The 26,197-nt window shown below is 41.8% G+C and overlaps 1 protein-coding gene across 4 annotated transcripts in view; it reads right to left on the bottom strand.

The window, feature by feature from the left end:
* Positions 1-26,197, bottom strand: part of ZZEF1 (zinc finger ZZ-type and EF-hand domain containing 1) — a 117,195-nt gene that overhangs the window by 39,629 nt on the left and 51,369 nt on the right. For all 4 annotated transcript variants that reach the window (XM_045526050.1, XM_045526051.1, XM_045526052.1 and 1 more), the window contains exons 18-34: positions 25,140-25,254; positions 21,444-21,603; positions 20,338-20,459; positions 20,107-20,229; positions 19,085-19,251; positions 18,919-19,000; positions 17,926-18,127; positions 16,751-16,899; positions 14,859-15,099; positions 13,747-13,826; positions 11,568-11,661; positions 9,982-10,450; positions 8,804-8,968; positions 5,280-5,399; positions 4,444-4,605; positions 2,559-2,688; positions 743-881 (exon numbers count right to left, since the gene is read on the bottom strand). In XM_045526050.1, the coding sequence (XP_045382006.1) occupies positions 743-881; positions 2,559-2,688; positions 4,444-4,605; positions 5,280-5,399; positions 8,804-8,968; positions 9,982-10,450; positions 11,568-11,661; positions 13,747-13,826; positions 14,859-15,099; positions 16,751-16,899; positions 17,926-18,127; positions 18,919-19,000; positions 19,085-19,251; positions 20,107-20,229; positions 20,338-20,459; positions 21,444-21,603; positions 25,140-25,254 (2,720 nt within the window). The remainder of the gene's footprint in view (positions 1-742; positions 882-2,558; positions 2,689-4,443; positions 4,606-5,279; positions 5,400-8,803; positions 8,969-9,981; positions 10,451-11,567; positions 11,662-13,746; positions 13,827-14,858; positions 15,100-16,750; positions 16,900-17,925; positions 18,128-18,918; positions 19,001-19,084; positions 19,252-20,106; positions 20,230-20,337; positions 20,460-21,443; positions 21,604-25,139; positions 25,255-26,197) is intronic.

Genomic DNA, 26,197 nt, shown 5'->3' with positions numbered 1-26,197 from the left:
AAGAGCATTCAACTGTGCAGTACTGCTGATCTGCTTTGCCTCAGCACCTACAAGTCTAGTGCACGAAAGGATTTTCGAGGCTTGCTTTTGTGTGTGTGTATATTTCACTACTTGTCAACACTGCATGATTCAGAAGCAATAACTATTTCCTGGAAACTCCACTGAATGTGCATTCCTTGGTCCTGAGTGTTTACCAAGTACCTACACCCAGCAAGATGGAAGATGGAAGGATGTCAGATAACGAGAGCTCTGGAGCTTATCATTTAGTTGTGTGATAAGGCCTACATTTGCCAATGAATCAGAGAATACGACTGGGCAGTATTTTTATTTAATACAATGGGAGTTTTAAAAAATGACCAGGGCCAGGCACTCATGCCTGTAATTCTAGCACTTTGGGAGGCTAAGGTGAGAGGAGTGCTTAAGCCCAGGACTTTGAGACCAGCCTGGGCAACACAGTGACATCCCGTCTCTACAAAAAAAATTAGCTGGGCATTAGATGGTATGTGCCTGTACTCCTAGCTACTCAGGAGGCTGAGGTGGGAGGATTGCTTGAGCCCAGGAGTTCATGGTTGCAGTGAGCTATGATTGCACCACTGCACTCCAGCCTGGGGACCCTGTCTCTAAAAAACAAAAATAACAACAATAAAAAAAACCTAAAAAAATTTTGACAAGATCATAGAAAACAGGAACGATTATTGCTTTATTACTTTTGGATATGGCATACTCAGTCCATGAAATTTACCTAGGAAGCAGGTTTTACAGAGATCCATGTCACTACACTGCAGACACCGGTAGCGATGCCAGGGGGCAATCTCATCACACCCATCACAAGAGATGTCCACGTTTAACAGGTCACAGTAGCGAGCAATAAACATGTGCATCTGTAAGGCAGAAATAAACACAATTAACCAACAGACTTTCTAATATGGCAGCTATTCATTAATCAATTCATTCATTCAACAGGTACTTAAGATGTTCTAGGCATTGTACTAAGTTTTAGGATTTGAAAATGAATAAGCTCAGTGTCTAGTTGGGAATTCCCTCAAGCAAACAGGTGCTGACCATACAGTATGATAAGTGCTTTGACAGGCAAATTTGGGAGGCTCAAAGAATGCAGAGGACTATAGCTGCCAGTGGGGTGGTAGGAAGGTCAAGGAAGATTTTCCAAAGGAGATAATTCCCCAGCTGAGACCTGAGGCACAAACAGGTATTAGCTGGGTGGGGGTAACGGTGATGGGAGTGTCAGATAGAAGGAATAGCAAGTTCTACAGCAGGCAAATGGGGACAAGAAAGACAAGGGTTTATGAAATTGGCAACGATTCAGTATATAGAACACAGTACTAAGGGAGATAATGTGTTAAAGGTTAAACCACAAGGGGCCTCGAATGCTAGTCTAAGGAGTTACTGACTGTTTTTAAGTAGAAGAGTAATGTGCTCAGATTTGCACATTCTAAAAGGTCCCCTGGTTGCTGAGGAAAGAATGGATTGAAGGGGGCAAGGCCAGATTCAGGGAGACTGGGACAGGCCTGGGGCTGAGCAGTAGGCGGGAAGGGAAAGGTGGGCAGATGTGAGAGGTGTAAGGAGGCAGAAGGAAGGAACCCTGGTGACTGGCTGGATAATGGTGTATAAAAGGGAAGGGTCAAGAACACCCACATTCCTGGCGTGGGTGCCCGGCTGGACGGAGGGAGAGCTGGCAGACACAGGCAACACTGCCACAGGAGCACTGCTCTTGGCACTTAAAGGGAAACTTTCTGGGGAGTTACTAAGGGTACTGTTTCATGATCAAATTGTTTTACTGGAAAGCACTTGGGGGCTACAGTATAGCTGATCTTCAGGGCCTAGAAATGAGAGAACTAAGCCAGTAAGTCACCACATAATAGTGGACTACAGCAAATATGCCAGGTCACCTTAGAACCAGAGAATGGCTCCCCAAAGAGATATTAACATACGAGAGAAAAAGCCACAAAGGCCCAGTTGGCACGTTCCATCCAAGCACCACAGAGGTGCCAGTATGAGCAAAGTGGCTGGCACACAGTAGGCACTCAATACCTAGAAAATGAATCTGAGGCAGCAGATGCCTAGCACATGTGGTAGTGACAAACGTAACACCTAACGTGGAGACGGACATGGCAGGCCATCTGAGGCTGATGCCTTTACACATGTGAATCATGTAACTCTGACGCCACATACATAGGGCTGCTCCACGCTCACCAGGCCATGTTCTCACTGAAATGTGCCTTCCCACATTGCTTGCCTACAGGAAGAGAATGTGCTGCCCCAAGGACACTAGAGCCCAGGCCCTCCAGCAATTCTGTTTCTCACTGTAAATTAATAAATGACACCTAATATTGTCCATGAGTCTCATGAGCCAATTTTCCTGTGAATCTTTTTCACAGGTCAGACCAGGACTCAGAGCCCTCAGGCTAAAGACAAGACACGAGAGTACTGAATGCCACCTGCAGCCCTCTCAGGAGCCAGCCTGCCAGCACTCCCCCCAGCCAAACTCTCCTCTCCAAACTAGCAAATCACTTCAGATTACTCTAGTTGAGAGGTCTTACTTTCCTCTGCTTCTCTGGATCTTCCTGGGCTATTTTTTCATACCAGGCCTCAAACATGCCATCCTGACACTCATCCATCCATTCTGAGTTCTGCTTGGCATCAGCAAGCTCATCTTCTTCACTCCATTGGCTGAAAGAAGGACATAAAGAGAGAAAAGCATGCCTCTCCCAAAACCAAGGAAGGCACTGGTTAGCAGACTCTGTGTCCTGTGGATCTATTAGATTGGGCATTTTTAAATTTCTGAGAAGAAAAGGTCAATTGCTTTTCAAAGCCCAGGATTTGTCAGGCATTTGACAGACATATACCAATAAAAAGGCAGAAGCCCTTTCCATGGCAGAACACAATAGGCAAGGAATTAGAGCTTGAAAGGTTGTACCCACATGGCATAATTCCACTCGACAATCATTTGTGGTGAACCTACTATGTGCCAGGCACTGGGGCCAAATAAAATGATTTTTTAAAGAAAAGAAGTTTGATTTGGACATGCTTAGTAATTCCTAGTGGAATCAGCTTGAGAAGGGAGTCAGAAGACCCTGTGACTTCAGCTCTACCACCAGCTGCTGTAAGACCTTGACACGTGACTGAGCCTTGGTCCTCAGTTTCCTCATTGCAAATAAAGTTTCAGATAGATAACCTCATGGTATGCTGTTAGATGCTACATTATAAATTTCCATAATTTTGGTTTAGAGTTTATTTTAGCAACCAGAATTTTAAACACAAAAGGATTTGCTTGATAGCAAATACAAAATATTTACCAGGCAACAAATACACATTTATTCATGCATGCATTCCAATGAAATGATTTCAGGCCTACTCAGCTTTGGGCTAGGTGTTGTAGGGATTGGTGTGAAGGATGTGGTTCCACCCCAAAGGCTGCATTGTGCAGGGGCAGACAAAACTTGAGACAAGGAGCAGCCTGATAGCCAACGAACCAGCATGCTGATACCTCCCTGGTGCTGTGTCCCGTCTCTCTGCCAACAGAGCCCTCTGACAGCAGGGCGATGGCTGAGCTTAGTTAACAAGGAGATAGCTTTAATTCTGTCCCCCTTTCCCAGAATATCTCTTCTGAGAGAGTAAAAATTATCCCAGTGTTGACTCTTCATTTATTTCCTTCCAATTCTCTTAACACTTTCTTTTTTTCTCCCATTCTCTTCTCCTTTCCCTTCTACACACATGAATGGCTGAGGGGACTTGAACACAGTGGAGAAACACTGGTCAAAACTGGAAAGAAGCCTGGTGCAGTGGCGCACACCTGCAGTTCCAGTTACTCGGGAGGCTGTGGCAGGAGGATCGCTGAAGCCCAGAGTTGGAAGCCAGCCTGGGCAACATAATGAGAACCTATTTCTTAAAAATAAAAATTGGAAAGCAAAAAAAACTTCATGTACTATTTTTTCTTAGAATTTAAGTCCTTATAATGTGCAAGAGGTTATAGTGGCTAACATCACACATACATGTAACAAAAAATGTACAAAAGAATTCTCCAGTTCAACAAGCTATACTACGATCTCCAAAAGATGCAGAGGATCCTCATGCTCAGAGTTCACAACAGCACCATGACCACCACCAGTTTACACAGCACCACTACTTGCCAGACACTGTTCCAAACACTTAAAAATATAACTCATATATCTTTACGAGTTATATAAAGATATATAACTCAAAGATATAACAAGCTTCAGAGGCAGGTACCATTATTATGTCCAGCTCTAAAGATGAGGAAACTGAGGCACACAGGGGTTAACTGGCTTGTCCATGGTGACCCAGCTAGTATGTGGCGAAGCCAGGACATTACACAGACAGTCTAACCCCAAGAGTCTGTGCTCTTACCCCTGACACTAGGATCCCTGTATTTCAGAACTGCACAGTGCAGGACTGTGTTCTTACCTGATCACACTGTCATGGACACTTATGTTTTCTTGTGACATTTTCATGAGGAGCTCTGGTAACTGAATATCAACAAAGAAGGCAAGATCACCAGGTTCCCAGCCCATATCCAAAAGATGAAGCAGTGCCGTCTGAACACAGGATAAGGCAGGCAGCAAGGACCTAAAGGGGCCACGAAGGCGACAGTTATCAAAGCTGCCCAGAAACAACAGAAGCAATGCAAGTCAGCGACCTGCTTTGTTTGTAATTGAAAAGCAGAAGGGAACTCCACATTGCTGGTTTGGGTTTCTTTCAAATTTCTCATACTCCATACAAACATTCTTCAAAGCTTAAGCAAAAGAACTCTGGAAGGTGTAATGTAGGGTTTCCACCCTGCCAGGACTACCATAGAGGCATCTTACGGTAAAGGACTAAGTAGTAAAAATCACCTTCTGATAAACAGCAAGATCAAGGCCAGCCCCAAACTAGCCAACGTTATGCTATTTCATTTGACAGAAGAACCATTTGATTTAAGGCTTATACCTAAACCACTTACTAAGGAGGAGGCTGGGAAATGGCTTTATCTAAGTTTTAAAACTGCACATAATATATAATACATCCAAAACTGAAAATGACATTCTTAGATAAACCCAGACCCATCCACACCAGATAGAAAAAAGACTAGGAGAAAGTATACTAAGCTAACAGTAGTGATTAGCTCTGGAGGGCAAGATTAGAGGTTGTTCTTATTTCATTCTTTGTGCTTTTCTGTATTTTTAATATTGAACAACATGCATTTCTCTTATAATCAGAAAAAATACATTTTTTTCTTTAGAAATTATAAAGTTATCCAGTACCTGTCATTTATGCTACTAAATCCTTTAACTGCTTTGACCAAAAACAGAACAAGTTGATAATAAGCAGCTCGAATTTCTTTGTGCAGCTCAGCACCGCAGCCTTCCAAGTGTCCAAAATAACTAGAAACAGAGGAAATCACTGACTCAATTGCCAGAACATCTTTTACTTAAAATAATCATTATTCCTTACATGAAACAGAGCCAAGAAGCAGCGAACTGAATAAAGCAGCACAGGAACTTAATACAAACATAATAACTTCAGAAAGTAATGGACAAAGTAGCAAGTGAATCCATTTGACTAAGTCAAGAGAGCTACGCAGCAGAAGTATAGAGTGACAGTTATTTACATTTCTTTGTGAACATAAAAACCATCACCACTACTTGGACACCAGACACTGTGTTAAATATTGTTCACAAATTATCTCCTTTAATCTTATGTACACAATCATGCCCATCCCTCCGCCTCTCTTCACTGATGACTTTAGCACCAAGCTCAGTGTCATTTCTACCTTGATTCTTGCCACCTTGGTGACCTCAACATCCCTGGGAATGATGCCTCCATTTCTTTTTCTCTCAATTCTCTGCCATCTTCACCTCTAATGATCTTCTCTTCCATGCCCTTAGCCATCCCAGTGTGATGGTCATTTCCTTGAGCATGTCTTCACATGATGGTGTCACCTCTGAAGACTGACTTCAGAGCATCCTACCCTGCCCCAGCTTTCCTCCTGCTCCCCCACTGTAGGACTCCCACAGCCTTTTCTTCCACACCAGTGAGCCCCAGCCCAGGCCACTGCCACCCATTCACCACCTGCTACTCCTGACATGCTTTCTCCTTGCTCCCTTCTCGGCTTACACTCCATGGCCCACAATCACACCTTGGCAAACACCAACTCCGTCACCTCTTTCTTCCTCCATGTGCTTGCCTGAGAAATTTTTTACATCTATCATAACAGCCAAATGTTGCTGGAGGAAACACCACACAACCAAGTTGACTAGTACTACTTTAAATTCACAACCATATGGCCGGGCGCGGTGGCTCACGCCTGTAATCCTAGCCCTCTGGGAGGCCGAGGCGGGTGGATCGCTCGAGGTCAGGAGTTCGAGACCAGCCTGAGCGAGACCCCGTCTCTACTAAAATAAAAAATAGAAATAAACTATCTGGACAACTAAAAATATATATAGAAAAAATTAGCCGGGCATGGTGGCACATGCCTGTAGTCCCAGCTACTCGGGAGGCTGAGGCAGGAGGATTGCTTAAGCCCAGGAGTTTGAGGTTGCTGTGAGCGAGGCTGACGCCACGGGGCACTCACTCTAGCCTGGGCAACAAAGTGACACTCTGTCTCAAAAAAAAAAAAAAAAAAAAAAAAAAAAAAAATTCACAACCATAATTCTCAAATAAGCACTCAAAATTGTCAGGCAAACTAGTAGACTTTCTCAACTTTCATCACTATCTAAAACCTTCCTGCTTCCCCTTAAATTGCTACCACCTCCTTTTCAACCTTTATTTTTTCACTGACGACTATCCCTATATTTTATTCAAAAAAATAGAAGTGACTACATAGGCATCCCCTCATCTTTGCACAACTAAATCTACCAACCGACTTGCATCTCTACCAATAGTGTTGTCTCCTGCTACCACAGACGGTGCCTCCCTGGTTCTGTCAAAGGCCAACCTCTTGACTTACGTGACTGCTACTGCAAACTGTCCCTCTCTTCCTGCGTTAAGCTTTTCCTCATTACTGATTCATTCCTACCAGCACACAAAAGTACTCTAGTATCTCTTAAAAACCCTCAGTTGACCCTACATCCCTCTCTGATTACTGCCCCATTTCTCTGTTCCTCTGTAAGGCCAAATTTCTTGAAATAATTGTCTGTGCTCACTCTATTTTATCACCCCCATTCTCTTCTCAACCCAGCCCAACTGGGCTTTTGGCCCCATGGCTCCAGTAAGGCTGTTGCCAAATCCAGTGTGTTTTTTCCTCAAACTTTTACATAACTATTTGACATAACCAACCATTCTTACCTTCTGAGATACATTCTTCTCTTGGCTTCTATGACAGCACCGTCCCCTGGGGTTTGATCTACCTCAATGGCCACTCCTTCTTAGTCTCCTTTGCTAGATCGCTCTTCTTCCTCTGCTTGACCATGGCTCAGCCCTTCTTGTACATCTCTGTACTCTTTCTAGGAAGTCTCATGGCTTTAAATACCACCTATATGCTGACGGCATCCAAATTGTATCCCTAGTCCTAACTTCTTTCCAGAACTTTAGACTGTGACCTCTGTTTTCTTGATATCTTTACTTGGATGTCAAAAAAGCAGCTCAAACTTAACATGGCCAAAACAAAACTTCTGATTTTCACCCCAATCCGTTTCTTCCACGCTCTTTCCCTCAGTCACATGCATCACCATTCATCCATCTGCTCAAGCAGAAACTCCAAAAATCCTAGGAGTTTCTTTTGCCATGATCCCTTTCTTTCATTTACCCTCTACATATAATCTATCAGTAAGTCCTGACAATACTACCTCCAAAATATACCTGAATCTCATCCTTTTCTCTCCATCTCTAGTACCACTGCCTGGTTCAAACCATCACCATCTCTTGCCTGGACTACTGCAATAGTCTCCTAACTGCTTTTCTCATTTCCCCCATTTTTCACATAGTAGCCAGAGGCATCTTTTACAAATATAAATCAAAGTGTGCTCCTCCTGGGCTCAAACATCTCCAGTGGTTTCCCATCTACAGCTCAGTATAAAATCCAAATATCTTACGGTGATAAGGCTCCTGCCTAACTTTCTGACCTTGTCTCCTCCATTCTCTCCTCCTGCTCAGCCACACTGGCTTTCTGTGCCTCGGGCTCATTCCCCACCCTGGAACCTTTGCATGGTTCCTTCTGCCTTTATTGCTCTTCCCCCTGAGCTTCATCTCCTGGTTTACATGTCACCTCTTCAGCCTGCCTTTCCTGACCATCCAAACTAGGCCACTCTGTACTAAATCACCATGTAACAATATCACTACCTGACATTTTTTTCATTTTTTAAAATTATCTCTCTTTCCTCAATAGAATAAAAGCTCCATTAGAACAGGATCTTGTCTGCTTTGTCCACAGCTGTAAAAATAACACCTAGGACAGTGCCTAGCATAGGAAACACTCAAAAAATATTTACTGAGTGAATGTTAGAACGACTCTGTGAGTTCTTAGATTAATGTCATTACCATAAATGAGCATACATTTAGCTCACAGCTTCCAGGAACAAATGATGAGTATGGTTATATGAAGCACACAATTCTCACTGTCTAGTAAAATAAAGCTGATAAACTCATCAGGAAGAATAAACACGTTCCTGGTACTTACTTACTAAAAGGATATAACTCATTTCTCCTTGGGATGAGAGAATGAATTAACCAAAAATGTAAATGTGTATCCTACATGGAAATGATGGAGCTATTAATTACAGAAGACAACTAGGATTCCTTTAAAACGATCTCTGTTTGTTTTCCTTACAGACTTGTCATTTGCACTTACTTGGTAAAATCTTTCTGGCAGGTCAGCAGTTCCAACAGGAAAAGTATAAATGGCGGATGGAAGCAGTGAGGCTGTCCGAGGGACTCTACACAATACTGAATTATCCTTAGGACTTCGAGGATGCTCTGGGCTTGGGCTTTTCTCAAGGAAAGAACCTTTACAACACTGGAGACAGAACTCAAGTCAGAAACCCCAGAAAACTCCTGCATGGGGGCAGAAAGAAAATATACCCTCCACCCAAGTTCTCATGCCATATTAATAAAAAGAAAATGCTATTGTGAGGCATTAGAAATACCATGTAGGAAGAATATCAATACCTGCTTACTATTTTCAGTAAACTGATTTATTACAAATCAGTTGACACCAACTGTCCGTAAGTCCAACAACCCATTTTTTAAATTAATTAATTGAAAAGGAACTTTGATATCTTTACTTCTTAATTCTTAGGACAGGAAATTTCACACTAATTTAAAACATGCAATACCTCCCAAGATGTATGCCCATGAATAATAATTTTGTCAGAAAATATCATCTTAAATTTTTCCCAGTGTTAAGATAAATTTTTAAGTGGCAGCTACCAAAATAAATGCTTCCTTTTGTTATTCTGACAGTACATTATTGATATATACTTTACATACAGTATAATGTACAAATCTTAAGTAAAAAAATACTTCTTGGCCAGGCGCAGTGGCTCACATCTGTAATCCTAGCACCCTGGGAGGCCGAGGCGGATGGATCGCCCAAGGTCAGTTTGAGACCAGCCTGAGCAAGAGCGAGACCCTGTCTCTACTAAAAATAGAAAGAAATTATTTGGACAGCTAAACATAAATAGAAAAAATTAGCCGGAAATGGTGGCGCATGCCTGTAGTCCCAGCTACTTGAGAGGCTGAGGCAGGAAGATTGCTTGAGCCCAAGAGTCTGAGGTTGCTGTGAGCTAGGCTGACACCACGGCACTCTAGCCCGGGCAATAGAGTGAGACTCTGTCTCAAAAAAAAAAAAAAAAACTTCTTTAAAGGAAAAAAAAAAAATCACGATTTTTTTTCTTGAATATTATAAAACAGGTCTGTATCTATCCTAAATATTATTACTCATTTTTAACATGAACTCCAAGCCTTTGACTAGACCAGGAACCTACGGCTTCAGAAGAGAAAGCCCTGAGAAGGTAATGACTGGCTCACCTCTCGTGTGAGAGTGACTGATCCTTAATGAAGTCCATGACGTCCTTCAACACAGGGTATTTCTCTTTGACTGTGGGCACAGGTCTGGCCTCCTCCATGGATCGGAAGGAGAGCAGCCGGAGTCGCCCTCGAGTGAAGGGAGGTCGCCGGCTGGGTGTGGAAGGTGACAGGGGCTCTTCCGTTGTGGCAGAGGACACTTCAGCAGCAGGAGAGCCACTGCTGGGCAGCAGCTTCGACTGGACACCCAAGCCAGGACTCCAGTCTCCCGTGGCAGAGGGTGCCCCTTCAGTGGGAGATGCTGAGGCTTGGAAATGTTCTTCCACCACAGAGCTTGTCCTCTGGCGCCTGTCCAGTGGCTGGAGATGATCAGTTTCATCAGCAGTCACCAATCTGTCACAGCTTTCTTTTGAACTTATGCCCGTAGGCAGAAATTTTAGTAATAGAAGACTCTTCTGAATACACTCTTTTGCTAAACACAAAAAACAAATAAAAAAAGTCAAAAGTAAATTTATTGCCTACTTTAGGAGAGAAAATAATCCATTTAAAACTTCACAGTTTAGGGCAAGAAACATCTTCCTTAATACAGTGATATACACATCTACCGACAGAACAGAATCAAATTTTATCTCATAAATCAAGATGTCGCCAGGACTTATCAGCACATGTGAATAAAAGTTTTTACTATGGACATTTTCAAACATATAGAAAGAGGGGTATAAGGATCCCTCCGCGGACCCATCACCCAGCTTTCAGTAATTATCAGCTCAGGGCCAAGCTTGTTTCACTCCGACCAACTCCCCACACTCCCTGGACTATCTCCATGCAGATCCCAGCACCACACTATTTCACCTGTAAAAACTTCAGCATATTTCTCAAAAAAAAAAAAAAAAGAAAAGTTAAGTTTTGCTGGACACAGTGGCTCACAAACAACTGTAATCCCAGCAGTTTGGGAGGCCAGGGCAAGAGAATTGCTTGAGGCCAAGAGTTCAAGACCAGTGTGGGCAAAATGGCAAGACCTTGTTTCTAAAAAAATAAAAATAAAAAAAATTCAGCTGGGCCTGGTGGCACACATCTGCAGTCCCAACTACTCTGGAGGCTGAGGCAGGAGGACTGCTTGAGTCCAGAAATTCAAGGTCATGGTGAACTTTGATCATGCCACTGCATTCCAGCCTGAACAACAGAGCGAGACTCTGTCTCAAAAAAAAAAAAAAAAAAGTTTTAAAAATAACACAATCAAGATATCATTTCAGAAATCATAGTGTTATAGTTCTTTAATTTCACCATGAAATTTCAATGTGAGCACACTTTAAAAACATAACAAGATGTAGCTCAAACAGTACACAGTGACTCCTGAGAGAAATAATTAGAAAGGTGCTCTGTTTGGAGCATATCAACGAACACTTACTCCTCTCTGGCATTTTCTCTATTTGTGATACATCCTTGAAAACTACAATTAGCACCTGTATTACTTTTCCTAGGTCAACACAGCCTCAACTAAGTTAATTTACAAGGCAATTCACTGGTTTTCTAGGCTCTGAAATGAAAACAGAAGGCCCGGTGGTGACAGCTGACATCAGCACACTCACCCAGGCTCTCAGGGCTGGCCTCAGCAGCTTCGGAACCACGTTTTTCTTCTGCTTCATTCCCCAGGCTCATCAGGGACTTCTGCTTCATCTCTAACTGGGGGAAGGATTTGAGCCACATTAATTATGCTGTCCAGGCAGGCTAGCAAGGGCAACCACAGAAAACTACTTCAAAAGCACACAGTGTTGAGATCACAGAGTACTTTGTAGCTACCACTCAGCTGTTGAGGACACAGGACTGAGCTGTTTTTGTTTGTCCTGTAAGTCATCTAGGCTTTGAAGCTATCTAAAGGTGTTATTGGCAGAAATACTTTCTCTTCTGTGTTATTTGGGAGGGGTTTGTAACCATGACCTTATTATTTAAAAATTTCTAGAACACTAGTGTTGGATGGGCCTTTATCTAAAGCCCACCTGGCACAGACAAAGAAGCTAAGATCTAGAAAAATGGAAAGTCTTCTTAGGGTCACACACCCAGTCTGCTGCAGAGGTTGGACCAAAATTTGATATCTATTCTACCCTGAATGAGGGGACACCTCTAAGAGATGCTGAGACTTCCAGGGAGAGACTGGTGCTCTCTTAGTGCCAGCCCAGGCAATGGTTGCAGCATGGGCCACAATGCTGACAGCCCAGGTAGATGGCCACATGTGATGCATATGAGGCCAACGTCTCGAACAGAAGGTTGGCCTCTTGTCCAGCTGTCTGCAGTCTGTCCTAAACTAGAAGCATAATCTACAACATGCCTTGTCAATTGCCAAAACTTTTTTACTTGAACTGTCTGTGATAGTTCACTTTATCAGACACTCTTTTTCTTTCAACATCTACTATCACCTTGGTTCCTCTGTCAACACACTCTTCAGATTCTCCTCCCACCATTTTGATGATGATGTCTTAGTTTCTTTTGAAAGATTCTGTTCATCTTGGTCTCTATTTACCCAGTCTATATCGGGTACCAACTATGTTCTAGTCACTACGGATTCTGTCCAAAGCTGTCTGTTCCTGTATAAACTCATATTTTAAAAAAATAAACTATTACAAACGATTTGACATCATCCCTGTCTCTGTCTTGACATTTATGTGAAACATCAGCTCTTTAGATTCTTTCATTTACTAAACTCTCCAACCAGATGTCTCAGATAACCTAGATGTCTTTACACTCAACGTGTCTCAAACTGAACTTACTTCCGTACTCCCAGATCCAAGACCCTTTTCCTACCCTGGTCCATCCTATCCATCCATCAGCTCATCCAAACCAGGAACCTGGGAGCTGTCCTGTATTCCTCCTTCCTGCTCACCACTCACATCAATCACAAAGTCCACAGATTATTTTATCTCCTCCCTTGCAGAAGCCATCCTCATCTAACTACTGCAAGTCTTCTACTTTCGATTTCATCATCCATCCTCTATCCTGCTATTTAAAGATTTTTCCCTCAATTACTATACAATATTTGAGATGCATGTAAATATATAAAGAATAATACTAATATATAGGTACTCATCTCTATGACCAAGAAATACAAAAAATTCTTCTGAATTTGGTGTTTATCATTTCCATGCATTTGTATAATTTCAGTACATATTTATGTACATAACATACAGACCAGTTTGTGTTTAAACTTCATATAAGTAATACTATACTTACGCATTCTTCTGCAACTTGCTTTTTCTGATCAAGTTTGTGAGAGTCCTCCATGCTCATACATGTAGCTCTAGTCATTCACTTTCATTGTAATATAGTATTATATAATAACATACAATTTTTTTTTGTCCATTCTCCTACTGATGAACATTTGGTTCTTCCAGGTCAGTGTTGTCATAAACAATGATGCAGAACCATTTTTCTAAAGTATATACCTGAGAGACCTCCCCTCCACCTAAAACTATCAATGGACACCCAGAATCTGAAACAAGCTTTTTATCCTGGTCTAAGTTCCATGGAGTGGCCTTTGCAGTTACTGAAGGAGAGCTCAACTGAAACCTGTTTATTGTGAATATTTTCAACTCTCACCAAATTATGATTTCAAGGTTTCTATAATTATTTTATATCTATTCATGTCATTGAACTTTACTGTAAAAAAAATTCTAAAGTTGTATTCTTGAGAAGAGAACTATTTATCTTAATTCCGTGAAATCATGGTGGGAAAACCTACAATGTATTAAAACCACAAGCAAAGGAAAATCTTACCATCCATATTCGAATCCCATCTGCCAAGGAATACACCTGTGCAAACTCTTCACTCAGGGCTATCTTGCCTCCACTATTTACTGGGGAAAGGAGAGATGAAGAGATTACATTCAGGTAACACAATTCATGACTGTAATATTAAGCATAAAGTATCTCCATCTAAATCTGCTAAAGTACAGAAAAAGTCCTCCTGACACTCACACATTGGGGGTGGGAAGAGAGGCATGGGGGAAAAATCACCAATTAAGCCACAAATACCTCTCTGGGTTCACTGTGTTACTTCAAACTAATAATTTCTAAAGTAGAAATACTATTAAAAGTGAGTAAAGGCCAGGTGCCATGGCTCACATATGTAATCCTAGCACTGTGGGAGGCTGAGGCAAGAGGATTGCTTGAGGCTGGGAGTTTGAGACCAGCCTAGGCAACATAGCGAGACCCCATATCTTAAAAAAAACAAAAAACAAAAAACAGGCATGGTGGCGTACACCTACAGTCCTAGCTACTCAGGAGGCTGAGGCAGGAGGATTACTTGAGCCCAGGAGTTTGAGGTTGCAGTGAGCTATGATCATGCCACTGCACTCTACCTGGGGTGACAGAGTGAGACTCTGTCACACACACAAAAAAAGAATTAATACCTACATTTTCCTCCTGGATTATTAGCACACTCAATAACTTAAACATCTGTGGTTTTGATTAAAATTTCTTAGACTGTTAGAGCGCATCAACTTTAAACTGATTTTACAGATAAGGAAACTGAGGTGCAGAAAGGTTGTCTGATTAACCTGAAGCTGCACACCTAAGTTTTTGCGTTGGGACCATGACCCAAGTTAAGGTTTCTTTCCATCACACTTCTTGGCAGTTTTCCTTGAGAATTGTGGATAATCACTAATTGTCTGCTAAATCTGAAACTCAAGGCTACTTGCCTGCCACACATTATAATCTGTTAACTATAAATTGCCCATGAATCTTTTGATTGGCAAAATAGGACTAACAAGATGATGTTTACAGTTGTAGAAATGTGTTTATATTTTAAAATTTTCACTTAAGATAGGCTTTCCTAAAACTTAGCAATTAGCCTTCAGATCAAAAATATTCCCTGTAATATAAGTTACCATATTTTTGCAGCTTCTCATATAAATCTGGAGTGCGATACACCAGAGCAGCAAAGGTGGCGTTCACAGCTTGATCAATAGTGGAACCAGCAACTATATCTGTCTTTGGGGCCTGTTTTCTACATGCCTGTATGAATCCTTTGCAAAGTTCTGAATATGGCCCACAGAAGTTCTGAGCAGGCTGTGACTGGGCAAAATCAAGAAGAAAATGGCAGCAGGGATCATCAGGAACGTTCTTAACCTGGAAACAAACAAGCAAAACCCATCATGTTTAACACATTCATTCAAAAAATAAAATTTACTGAGCAACTACTAGGCCAAAGCAGAAGTATAAAACATGGTGCATACTCTCAAGTTTAAATCTATTTTAGGAAGACCAGACAGATATATGGGTTAAAAAAAAAAAAAGGTAAACATAAATAAAACATTAAAAGCATTAAAACTAGCACTACCATAAAGCAAAAGATTATCAAGTGCCAAATGCCTAGAAGGGATACCCAGTGCAAAGAATTCAGAGGAGAGAGATCCTGGCGGGTTAAAGTAATTAAGAAAAGCCTCCTGGAGGACATGGGCTTTGGGCTGGATCCTGAAGGGCAGCCCTGAGGAACATAACCATTAGCAGAGGTTACGAGTCAGTGGGGAGACTGACCTGGCCTGAAGTCTCAGCTGGGGAGTGGTGGGAACTAGAGTCAGATAGTTAAGGTGAAAGGACACTGCAGAGAGCCTTGACTGTCACACTGAGGAGTTAGACTTCACCCTGTGGGCAATGGGGAGCCATTAATGGTGCTTGGCAGTGGAATGACAAGATAATGCAGTGATTAAAAAAAACTCGGTAGGTACCAGTGTCATAATGCAGGTGCGAGATGAGGGCCTGGACAAAGGAGGAGACAGAGGAAAAGACAGAGATGAACATCACAAGGAAGAATCCGTAGGGCGTGCAGCTGAGTGGACAGGCAGGGCAGGGACAGGGTGGGGACGAAGGGAATGCTAGGGAGCAGTGGCCGAAGGCCTGGGGAAGTGACAACAACAATCACAGAAGTAAGCAGTCAGGAAGACATTCGGTTTTACATTTCTGAGTTAACGGGAGTCAGGAAGGATGCCGAAATGGAAATATCTAACAGGAAGATGGAGATAGGTAACCGAAGCCTGGGAGAAGAACCAGGGCTGGAAACTAATACTTAGGAATTACTCCCACAGATGTGACAGTGGATGAGAGTAGAGAGGATGAAGTCTCGGTAGGTTGTGGGGAAGAGGAGAAAGCCTGAATAAAGCCTACCCTTTAGAGAAGGAGGAGTAAAGAAAGGTCAATAAAGAAGGCAGATGGAACAGTTAGATGCAAGAGAAGAGAAACTGAGGAAGAACCACTGGATTCAGCAGTTAACTACTGAATAACCTGGGGTGGGGTTGGGGGAGGCGGCGGTGGGTGGGGGGAGAGGAAGTAGCTGAACAGAAATATAGGGAAGCAGAAATGAAAAATAGAGACAGAGGGCAGACTTGTTTAGTTTTTAAAATACTATACACCTAAATAATGTGCTATACCTCTATAATGAACAAAAGGTATAGCACAAATCATTTACTCTAAAGTTTGACTCAGCAGGCACTAGAAATATACTCAGTTTGTTTGCTTGATAACTCCATCAAGAGAGATTTACTGAGCACCTCCTACGTTTTTCTGAAGAGCCATTCATTCAATATTTTTGAACACCCATTGCACATTAGCCCCTGCAGTACACAGTGGAGATAACAAATTCAGGAGGGATAGTTTCTGTCCTCAAGGAGCTAACTGCTTAATGGGGATGACAAGGTATCAACACAAATATTTACAACTTAAAGTAATTAATATTGGTAAACAGTTTCCACTCCAAATATAAAGAGAATAGGAGAGTAAGTACCTCCTTACTATTCTGGTGGGGCTGAGTGGGCCAGCTTGCTTCTAATTCCAACTCTGGACGAATCTGGTGTCTGAAGACAGGTTTCCACAAAGGGGAGTTTAGGACTAATGCCATTTTTGCCTGAGGTACTGCCATGTTACTTCCTAACTCTGGAAAGAGAAGAAGGCTCATAAAAGTTCTATTTTTTCCTTAATACACTGAGAATCTTTAAACTGGCAAAGAAAAGACTAAAAAAAAAAAAACTTGGAGGAAATTCACCCACATTTACCAGAATATAATTGTGATACTTCATAAATACATACCACAGATTAACCTATACTAGTAAATCCTGAAATGCTGCTATTCTGTAGAACAACTTCAGTTACAAGGTACCTTTGAAAAGACTAATTTGTTTAGTAAGCTGAAAACTGAATGTGAACCACCTCTAGAGTATAACAGAGGCCATTTAAGAATATTTAATTATGGAAAACATTCATAATTTGTAAATTTAATTTTGTAAAATATAATCATTAAATATTCATCATATATATATTTAAAATAAGCATAGAAAAAAAGACTAGGTGGAAACAAATAAAAATGTTAATAATATTTATTATTCTGCTTTCCTTTGGTTTTTCTCCATTATGTAACTTTTCTATGATATTTTACTTTTACAATGAGAAACACTCAAGAAATGATATAGAAATAAAATACATTAGAAAGTTTTATTCTATAATTCTTGTTCCTTGGAAGAATTTAATAATGAATTTGAACAGATCACTTCAAGATGAAATACATATTCACATCTCTACATACACTTACATAAATATTCACATATTTAAAAGATACACAATTAACTTACTCTATACTTCTGCCTTCTGGTTGGATTATACCTAACTCGACTTACAAAAAACTGATTATGCTACTAAAAAACAGCTCCCTCTCCCTCCTTTTCCTCCACAGACAGAGGAAATCCACAGCATCCTTTGTGATGTGCTCCAAAGTGGAGTCAAGAAGCTTCATGACAATGGTGTCAAGTAGACATTTTATCTAGTTTGGTTTAAGGGAAACTGAAAGGGAGTATTATCAACACCTTGCTCTGCCATTACATGGAGACGGCCTACAAGAGAGGGAGAGCGCACCTCGCCCTTCAACATGGTTGTGAGAAGAAGGAAGGAACAGGGATGTGGACTTACGACGCGCGGACTTGAGTGCCATGCACTGGGAGGCGAGGCGTCCCATCAGCCGGGAGACAAGGAGTTGTAAATCCAACCCCCAAGACACGGCAACGTCAGGCAGGCCATAGGCAGTGACAGTGAATTTGTAGCCCCACTCATTGTTACTGCTGTCAGAGTGAAAGAGGAACTGCAGCCGAGGACCAGCTTTAAAGGTCACTTTCTAGAGACAAACAGAAGTCATGCAGTCAAACAGGTTGGAGGAGGGGGGTGGGGAGCAGAACTAAAAAAAAAAAATAAAAAAAAAAAAGGATAAAATTGGTCTCAATTTCCACAAGTCCAAAAGTACTAGAGGAGAAAAGTACAAAGAGGTAACTGAAACAGAAAATTCATAACTGTACCTCATGAAGAAGCAGGACTGGCAAAAAACTGCTACTGAACTTTTTAAACCTTGGATGAGCATCTGCCCACTACCCGCTCAGCCAGTGGTCACACCTGCTCATTCCTTTCCTCCCAACCTAGACCACTGACAGCAGACGCATGGTGGCATGCACCTATAGTCCCAGCTACTCGGGAGACTGAGGCAGAGAATCACTTGAGCCCTGGAGTGTGAGGTTGCAGTGAGCTATGATGGCGCCACTGCACTCTAGCCCAGGTGACAGACTCTGTCTCCAAAAAAAAAAAAGAAAAGACAAGAAAAAGAACCAGATAGTAAATATTTTCAAATTTTGGGGCCATGTAGTCTCTGTTGTGACAACTCAACTCTGCCACTCAGTGCCAAAGCAGCTACAAATAATACATAAACAAATAATTGTGCCAGTGTGTTCCAAAAAATTTTTATTTACAAAACAGGTGACAGGTTGTAGTTTGTGAAACTCTGATATAAGCCCTTCTTTTGACAAAAGTATTACATAAATGCTTCCCTTCAAGGACCATACCTCCATTGCTCCCTGAGGCTGACAGAAGATGACTTGGTACAGAAGTATTTCATCTCTTTCCAGGAATACCACTCACCTTAGGCCACTTATCAGTGCCAACTTTTGTATCATAGCGTGTTTTCCCACCTCTAGCGTCAGTAAATTCCAGATAGTCATACCTGCAAAGGCATAACCTCTATTACTTTCCTTCTTTCATTTTTGTTCCATTATTGCTTGGGGAAAAAGGAACATGGGAGGCTTACCTTTTCTCAGTTTCACACCTCTCATCAAATTCCACCTCAAAATAGGTTGCCCCTGGGCTAACAAAGACAGATACCTCATGGCAATTATTTTCATAGTTGTGAGTAGATTCCTTAGTCCATGTGTGTAATACCACAGGCTGCTCCTGTTGCCAGGTCTCAACATCCACCTATGCAAACAAATGAGTTGGGGGAGAAAAGGTTCTCATCACTCAACACCCAGCCATATGCAGGAGACTGTTTTTCTATCGGTGCTCCAGGCCGATGGGCTTTGACAGCGCTAAACAAACCATCACCTGAGGTTCCCATCTCTGCCAAAAGACCACATACATCCACCATTCAGCAGAGTAGACATGTGCTTTTATTACACAGTAGGAACTTTGTAACCAGCTTTTAACTTCTAACTGTAACAGTACTATTTTTTACAAATCATTACTAACATGATTTTCCAGTGGAAAAATCACTGAGTTAGGAGTTTCAAGACCTCACATTGCGACTTGGGTCCCTGGCAAATCTGAGTCCATTCTTCCTTCCTTCCTTTCTCTTTTTTTTTTTTTTTTTTGAGTTTTTACTTTTTTACCTATGAAATATATATGCCCTTTCTACTGCCACAGGGTTATTGTAAAACTCAAACAACAAAAAAACTTTGTGTACTATAAAATTAAGTAAGAGAAAATTCTTTGAAATACCAAACCTTCTAATTTGCCTTTCAATGTACATTTTCTCCTCTGGACTTCAATCTGGTTATTCACTTACACGGTTTTTTTATATAACTTCGTAAGATAATAAAGGATGAGATTAATCTATATATGGCTTCTCTTCTGCATCTCCTCCTAATGCTGACCATGCCAGATCAATGTGGACTGGCATTTATCCTTGTTGGCAAGGCCCCTGATAAAATAACGGGGGTCTTCTAGAGGCGATTTATTTGCGTAGCTCTGCAGTTGGTGGTGTGGTTCAGTAAGCATGGTCACACCACTCGTAAGAGAGGATACAAAGCAGGCTCAAGTGCCAACGCGAGTTACCTTATTCAGCCCTCCTTCAGGGTCACTGCAGAGCTTCTTTAGCAGTTCTGTTAAGGCACTAAACTCTCTCAAGAGTGTGCAGTGTGAAATGTCTAAAGTGCAGAAGTCCAGCAGGAAGATGACCTAAAGGAAGATGGACAGAGCGTTTAGCGTCCACCTCAGACTCTGCCTGGCCGTGCATATCCCCAGTCCCGTCCCTGCTCATTACAAATAGCTGCCATTTTTTCTTACCAGTTGACGAGCTGCCATTGAAAACACTGAATTACACAATCTTTCTACAATGGTTTTGCCACTATACTGCGACAGAAGGGATTCCAAAATCACTCTCATGCTTGCCAGAAACTGTCCCACATCTACCAAAACATAAAAAGAATAATTAATATTTTATACAGTAGAAACATTACTTGCTTAGTTATCACCCAGGGCAAAGCCGAGCAGAGCCAGAGAAGCTGTGGAGGGGATTCCACAAGACCGTAAAGACCATGAAACCATAAAGCGCCATCCAAACACATTCCTCTGGCTGGGAGAAACAGTGCAAATTTCAGGAAAGTTTGCTTTTAAAGTGAGTGATGTTTTTGTCTTTGCTACTTTTAGATGATGGGGAGATATCACTTTTATAGGTGAAGTAACATGGCTCATCGACCCAGTTGTCAGCCTCTCCTTTTCCTTTGTTTAAAATGGGCCCATGTATCAAGTGTGCCAACCCAACAGGCTAACCTCTATGTGGCAGGACCCAATACTGTAAGCATTTTTGTCACAGCTTCTGAGACCGAATTTGATGGAAATGAATTTTCCACATAAAATTTCTCAGAACCTGCTGGGTTTCACATAATTTTCTGTGGTTTATAGAAAATGAATCTGAGTCACAGCAGTGCTCATATACCTTAGATTTTAAAAGTGTAAGACTTCCATTTTTAGATGTCTTTTTTTTTTTTATTTCAGCATATTATGTGGGTACAAAAGTTTAGGTTACGTATATTGCCCTTCCCCCCCCAGATGTGTTGATTAAAACAGGGATGATAGGCTCTCACTCCTGAAAAGTGAAAACATTATCTAAGTGCTGTATGAATGCAGAGGCAATGTTTAGGCTGTGAAATGATATAATTGTACAATAAAAATACTTAGACATACTACCATGTTAAAACAGGAAACCTTGGGCAAAAAGACATGCTATAGAATTCCATTTTAAGAAGACAAAAATAAATCAAAGATCTGAATTGTAATAAAGAAAAGAAAGCCATACGCACACCCGATGCATGAGTTACTACAGAAGAGAATACACATAGTGTCAAACACAAACACTTGTCTGTCTTCATGGATTTTACATTGAAACTCACATTTTTCAATAAGGTCCACAGCAAGGTCTTTGGCTGAAGAATCCGTGCTCTTCAGCTGCAGGTAGCACCAGGAGAGCAGGCTGCCTTGGACAGACCAGAACAGCGAGAACAGCACAGAGCCAGCCTCCCCTTGGGCCCCACTGAGCATCAACAGCTCACACTACAAGGGAGGAGACATACAGAAAGCATTCACTGGAAGGCCATTCACAGAACATAGCCAAGGGAATTCTCTAAGGGATCAGCTGTTGCCAGCAAAAAACTACTATGGATATGGGAACAGTCATGAAAGAGCGTTCAACCCAGAAGTGACCAAGAAAGACAGTATTATGAAAACTCCTCTCTTGTCCTCCAACTTTTCAGAAGCTTTACAAATGATTTTTACTTCACAGGACATCTCCTTCTGCCACCCTGGGAACCTTACCCAACTGGTATCTCTTCTTTCACCTCTTCAAATCTCCTCTTTCTGGCTCCTTACCCTGAACCTTCAATCAAATCTCTCCCACCTTAAAAAAATAATTCTTCCTCCCTCTGTGGCTCTCTAACCATCATCTTTGTTCTCAGAAGTCTCTCTGAAGAGTCACCTGACCTCTAGAAATAGACTCTTGCATGTCAGAACCACATGAGGTACGTTCATAATATAATACTAAACTAGAACCAACCCAACTATCCCTTCAAAATAAAATGGATAAAGTGTGCAATGTTCATAAAGCGAATATTTTGCACCAGTAAAAATAAACTACAGCACATACATCAACATGAATGAATCTCAAAACACTGCCAAGTGAAAAAAAAAAAGTCACAGAAGATTGTATACCGTATGATTCCAGGATGTTTGTTTGACCTTCCATTAAAGGTCAAAATGAGGCAAAACAGACATGCTGTGTAGGGATAACTAGAAAGAATAAACGAAGGAATGACGAATACAAACTTCAGAGTAGTGGTGATGTCCGGCGAGGAAGGAGGAGGTGTCCCATAACAGGGCATGTGGTGTTGCGGGACTGGACTTCAAAGATACTGCTAACGTCTAGTCCTTACAACAGACAGTTGTTTCTTCAAGCTGTCCATCCACGCATACTCTTTGTATGTATATCTCATTTTAAAAGTTGTCCACATCTGGTCTGGTTTTGCTTTTCTCCCCCCTCCCATTATACTGCTTAATTGACACCACTCCTCAAAGCCATCTACCTCCTAGAGGGCAAAGTCTCTCCACTTGACCTCAGACCACTGTCCCTCTTAAAACCCTCTCCTTCCTCAGCTTCTGTCTCCCCTGAATTTCTTCCTGCCACTCCTTCTTACTCTCCTGGCTGCCCCTCTGTAGGTATCCCTCAAGATGCCCCTGCATGGTGATGTGTTGCCATCTACGGTCATGGCTTCAACTATCACCCGTTTGTCATTGATTGCAAAATCTCCAACACTGACTTATCTCCTGAGTGTGCGACCAGATCTTATCACCTGAAGTCCTACCAGAACCATGAATTCAGCATGTTCAAAGTCTCTCAATTATCATTCTCCTGTTCAAATATCTGCTCCTCCCCATCTTGTCACTGGCCTTTTGCACATGTTGCTGCCTCCACCTAGAATGCCTCCTTCCTCTTCTTTGCTTGGTTAAACCCTGTTCACGGTCTCAAACGAAGCTCCAGCACCACCTTCTCCAGAAAGCCTTTCCCCAGCTTCACTGCCCCCTCCACTGGACCGCGGTAGGTATGCTCTTCTGTACCCCACAGGACCCTGTGCTCACTTCTCTGACAGCCCTTGCTGCATCGTTTGCACTGATAAACATCCTAATTACATGTTTGCTCTTCAAGACTGTGCTTTTATCACTGTTTTCCCTGTGCTTAGTACAGGGCCTCAAACACAGCAGGCATTCAGTGGATACTTGTTGCATTAACAGAGTTATGAGAACAATTTCAGACTAGGTACATTTTAGGCCACCTTTAAATTGTTTTCCTGCTCTAACCCCACCTCTTTAGTATAACCATAAATGTTTTTACTGAAAGATAATTCAGAGAAATATGTAAATGGCTGCAGTGATCTCTGGCAAGGAGGTTCCATGACATCTCTAACTTCCTTTGTATCACAGGTAAATAACAGGGAAGAAAGGACACACATTTGATCTCTAAATGATAAAGAATTATGGGAAATTCTCTTGGACAAATGCTATCTCATTACACATCTTACAGTAAGTCTGACCTAGTGGAAAGAGGACAAGACTCGGAGCCGACTGGCTCAGGTTTCAGTCCTGGCTCTAGCACCTACTAACTCCTCACACAGGAGGCAGAATTAACACCTATGAGAACCAGGTGAGAACACTGAAGTTTTCTGCCCAGTGGCACTGATGATGTGACGACAGAAGAAAGACTGGTGAGGGCAAGAGCTCAGTTAAGGCTTCAGAGGTCTAAGAACAAGAAAGGGAAAGTGTGGGAAATGGCAGAAATAAAGACAGAGATAAGAATGAGCCATGGCTAAATGGGGCAGAGAGCAAACATTGATGAGCAGTAGATTGGAGTGAGATTTTTAAGGAAGACTCAGGGATGGGCAGAAGAGTCTGGAAATAAGCCAGAAAGCAAGAGAAAATTAACGTGACAGCAGAAAATAGAGCATTGATCAAAAATAAAGTTAAGGCTTATAAAGTCAATGTTACCTTAAAAAACAGGGGCATCTTGGTGCAATCCCAACCCTGGATTTAAATTAATACTAGGTCTAAACAGCGGTCTGCCTCAGTGTAACCCTGGCTAACGATAACCCAGTCACACTACTAGCTCTCTAACGTCGCTATAGGTGAATTGGGGGAATAATTACTGACTGGCTGTTCGCTTCAGGCAGCTGGGAATGAATGAAATCATGGTTCTAACAGCAACTCGAAATCAGTAAAGCACTAGCAAAAATGTAAGAGATTTAAAGACACTAAGTTCAGCCAGAAGACAAGGTATCTTACAGTCCACATACCATTAGTTATCTCAAGGGTGTGGTTTGGATTGTCCTACGATAAAATCTCCGCTAACTCTCTGGTTCCCATATTTAATCCAAAGAGGTGGATCTTGGTCCCCTAGTACAGAGGTGCTGTTGCTTCAGAATCTCTTGTGGTGCTTGGTAAAAAGGCAGATTTTCAAGTCCTGTCCCTAGAGATTCTAAAGCAATAGCTTGGGGTGGGACCTAGAAATCTAAATTTCTGTCAAACATGCCAGGTGACTCTGATCTAGTTGGAGCATGAACTACATTTTGAGAAACAAAATCCTTCATGTTTAAAAAAAAAAAAAAAAGCAAAATTTAAAAAATACCATTAGCACAGGAAAAAGACTATATTTCCAGATTTGATTAGTTTGTGAAATGGCTAAGAAATCTTCTTTAAAAAAAAGTCAAGGTCGTTTTCCACAAAATTCACACACTAACACATCACTATGTGCTGGGCTCACTGACTGACACCGCAAGGAGACTTGGTCAAATCCATTCCTCTTTCTTCACAGGAAGCCTTAGCGAGCACCTCTGTGTTTTATTCCTTGCTAACTACCAAGAACTGGGAAGAGTTCCCACACTCGTTTGCAGGGGCTAGCTGGGACACCTTTGTGTTCACCTGTAATGATCAAGTGATGGAGGACATTCATACTGTAAATGAGGCTGAAAGGGAAATCACAAGTGACTGCTGTATCACGTGCTCCTAAAAGCAGGAAGACAACAGGGAGGCAGCCAATCAGATACCTCTCGAGCAGCAACGGAGAGGAGAGTGTTCATGACGGCCAGGACTTCGCTGATGTTCATGTCGGCCAGGTCGTTTTTCTCAGGTAAAAGGAGAAGGCCGCCTGGATCCTTATCACTGAAAGGACACAAACTAGTCATGACACCTGGCTTCAGGAAAGGGATTTTCATGCTTTCTATCTTAAAACGTTCCAAAAAGGAATCCAGAAAGATTTCAGTGTCAGTCCTATAGGATGGGAGGAGTTTGGGTCAGGAAGACAGGCCATGGTCCCAACTGAGACCATGCCACTGTTTGTCCACATGTCCTTCCATAGGCACAGACTCAAATCCTCCAGCTCTTAGAAGAAATCCTGGGGAATAAATTGGATGAATGAATCACACTGGACACCAATATGAAATACACCAAATCTCATGACTGTTAATTTGATAATCCAGGCTAAACATTCCCTGTGACTTCAAATGTTCTTCACATGACAGCCCCAGGCTCTTTCATCATCATTGCTTCTCAATTCTGAACGCATTTTATACAGACAGACCCCTGAGTCTGGTATCCACACCAGGTCAAGTCTGACTTGCAGGCAGTTGCTTGGCCTATTAGTTCCCTCCCTCCTTCAAGAGTTTATACCTCCAGTGATGCAGCCTACAGGCCCATTAGCTTCTTTGGTAATCAGAACACATAACAATCTCCAAGTTCTTCCCTCCCAGAACATTTCCTTCTACAAACTACCATTCTTGCTTCTGCAGTTAGTTTTAATGTGGCTGGGTTTGGAGACTTGAGTATAGGACCCCAAACTCATTTGGCTTTCCCTTAGAAACTGAAGTGTTCAAAGAGATCCTTGATGAGTTCAACTCTAAATTGTCTTATAATGACTGGGACTTGGGTTAGCTGTCAACAAGATTATTATTTTACCACTGTTTTGGTCACTCCTGTGCCTAGCGATGACTAACTACAGAAATGTAGCTTTCTAGCTGAGCAAAGTACTACTCCAAAAACACATAAAAGGAAGGGACAGCTAAAGAAAACAACTTCGTAAAGATCTGAAGTATTTGACAAGTGAAAG

Source organism: Lemur catta, chromosome 15 (assembly GCF_020740605.2).
Source record: "Lemur catta isolate mLemCat1 chromosome 15, mLemCat1.pri, whole genome shotgun sequence".
NCBI lineage: Eukaryota > Metazoa > Chordata > Mammalia > Primates > Lemuridae > Lemur > Lemur catta.
The sequence above is the reverse complement of the archived record's forward strand: the minus strand, read 5'-3'. Positions and strand labels throughout refer to the sequence as shown.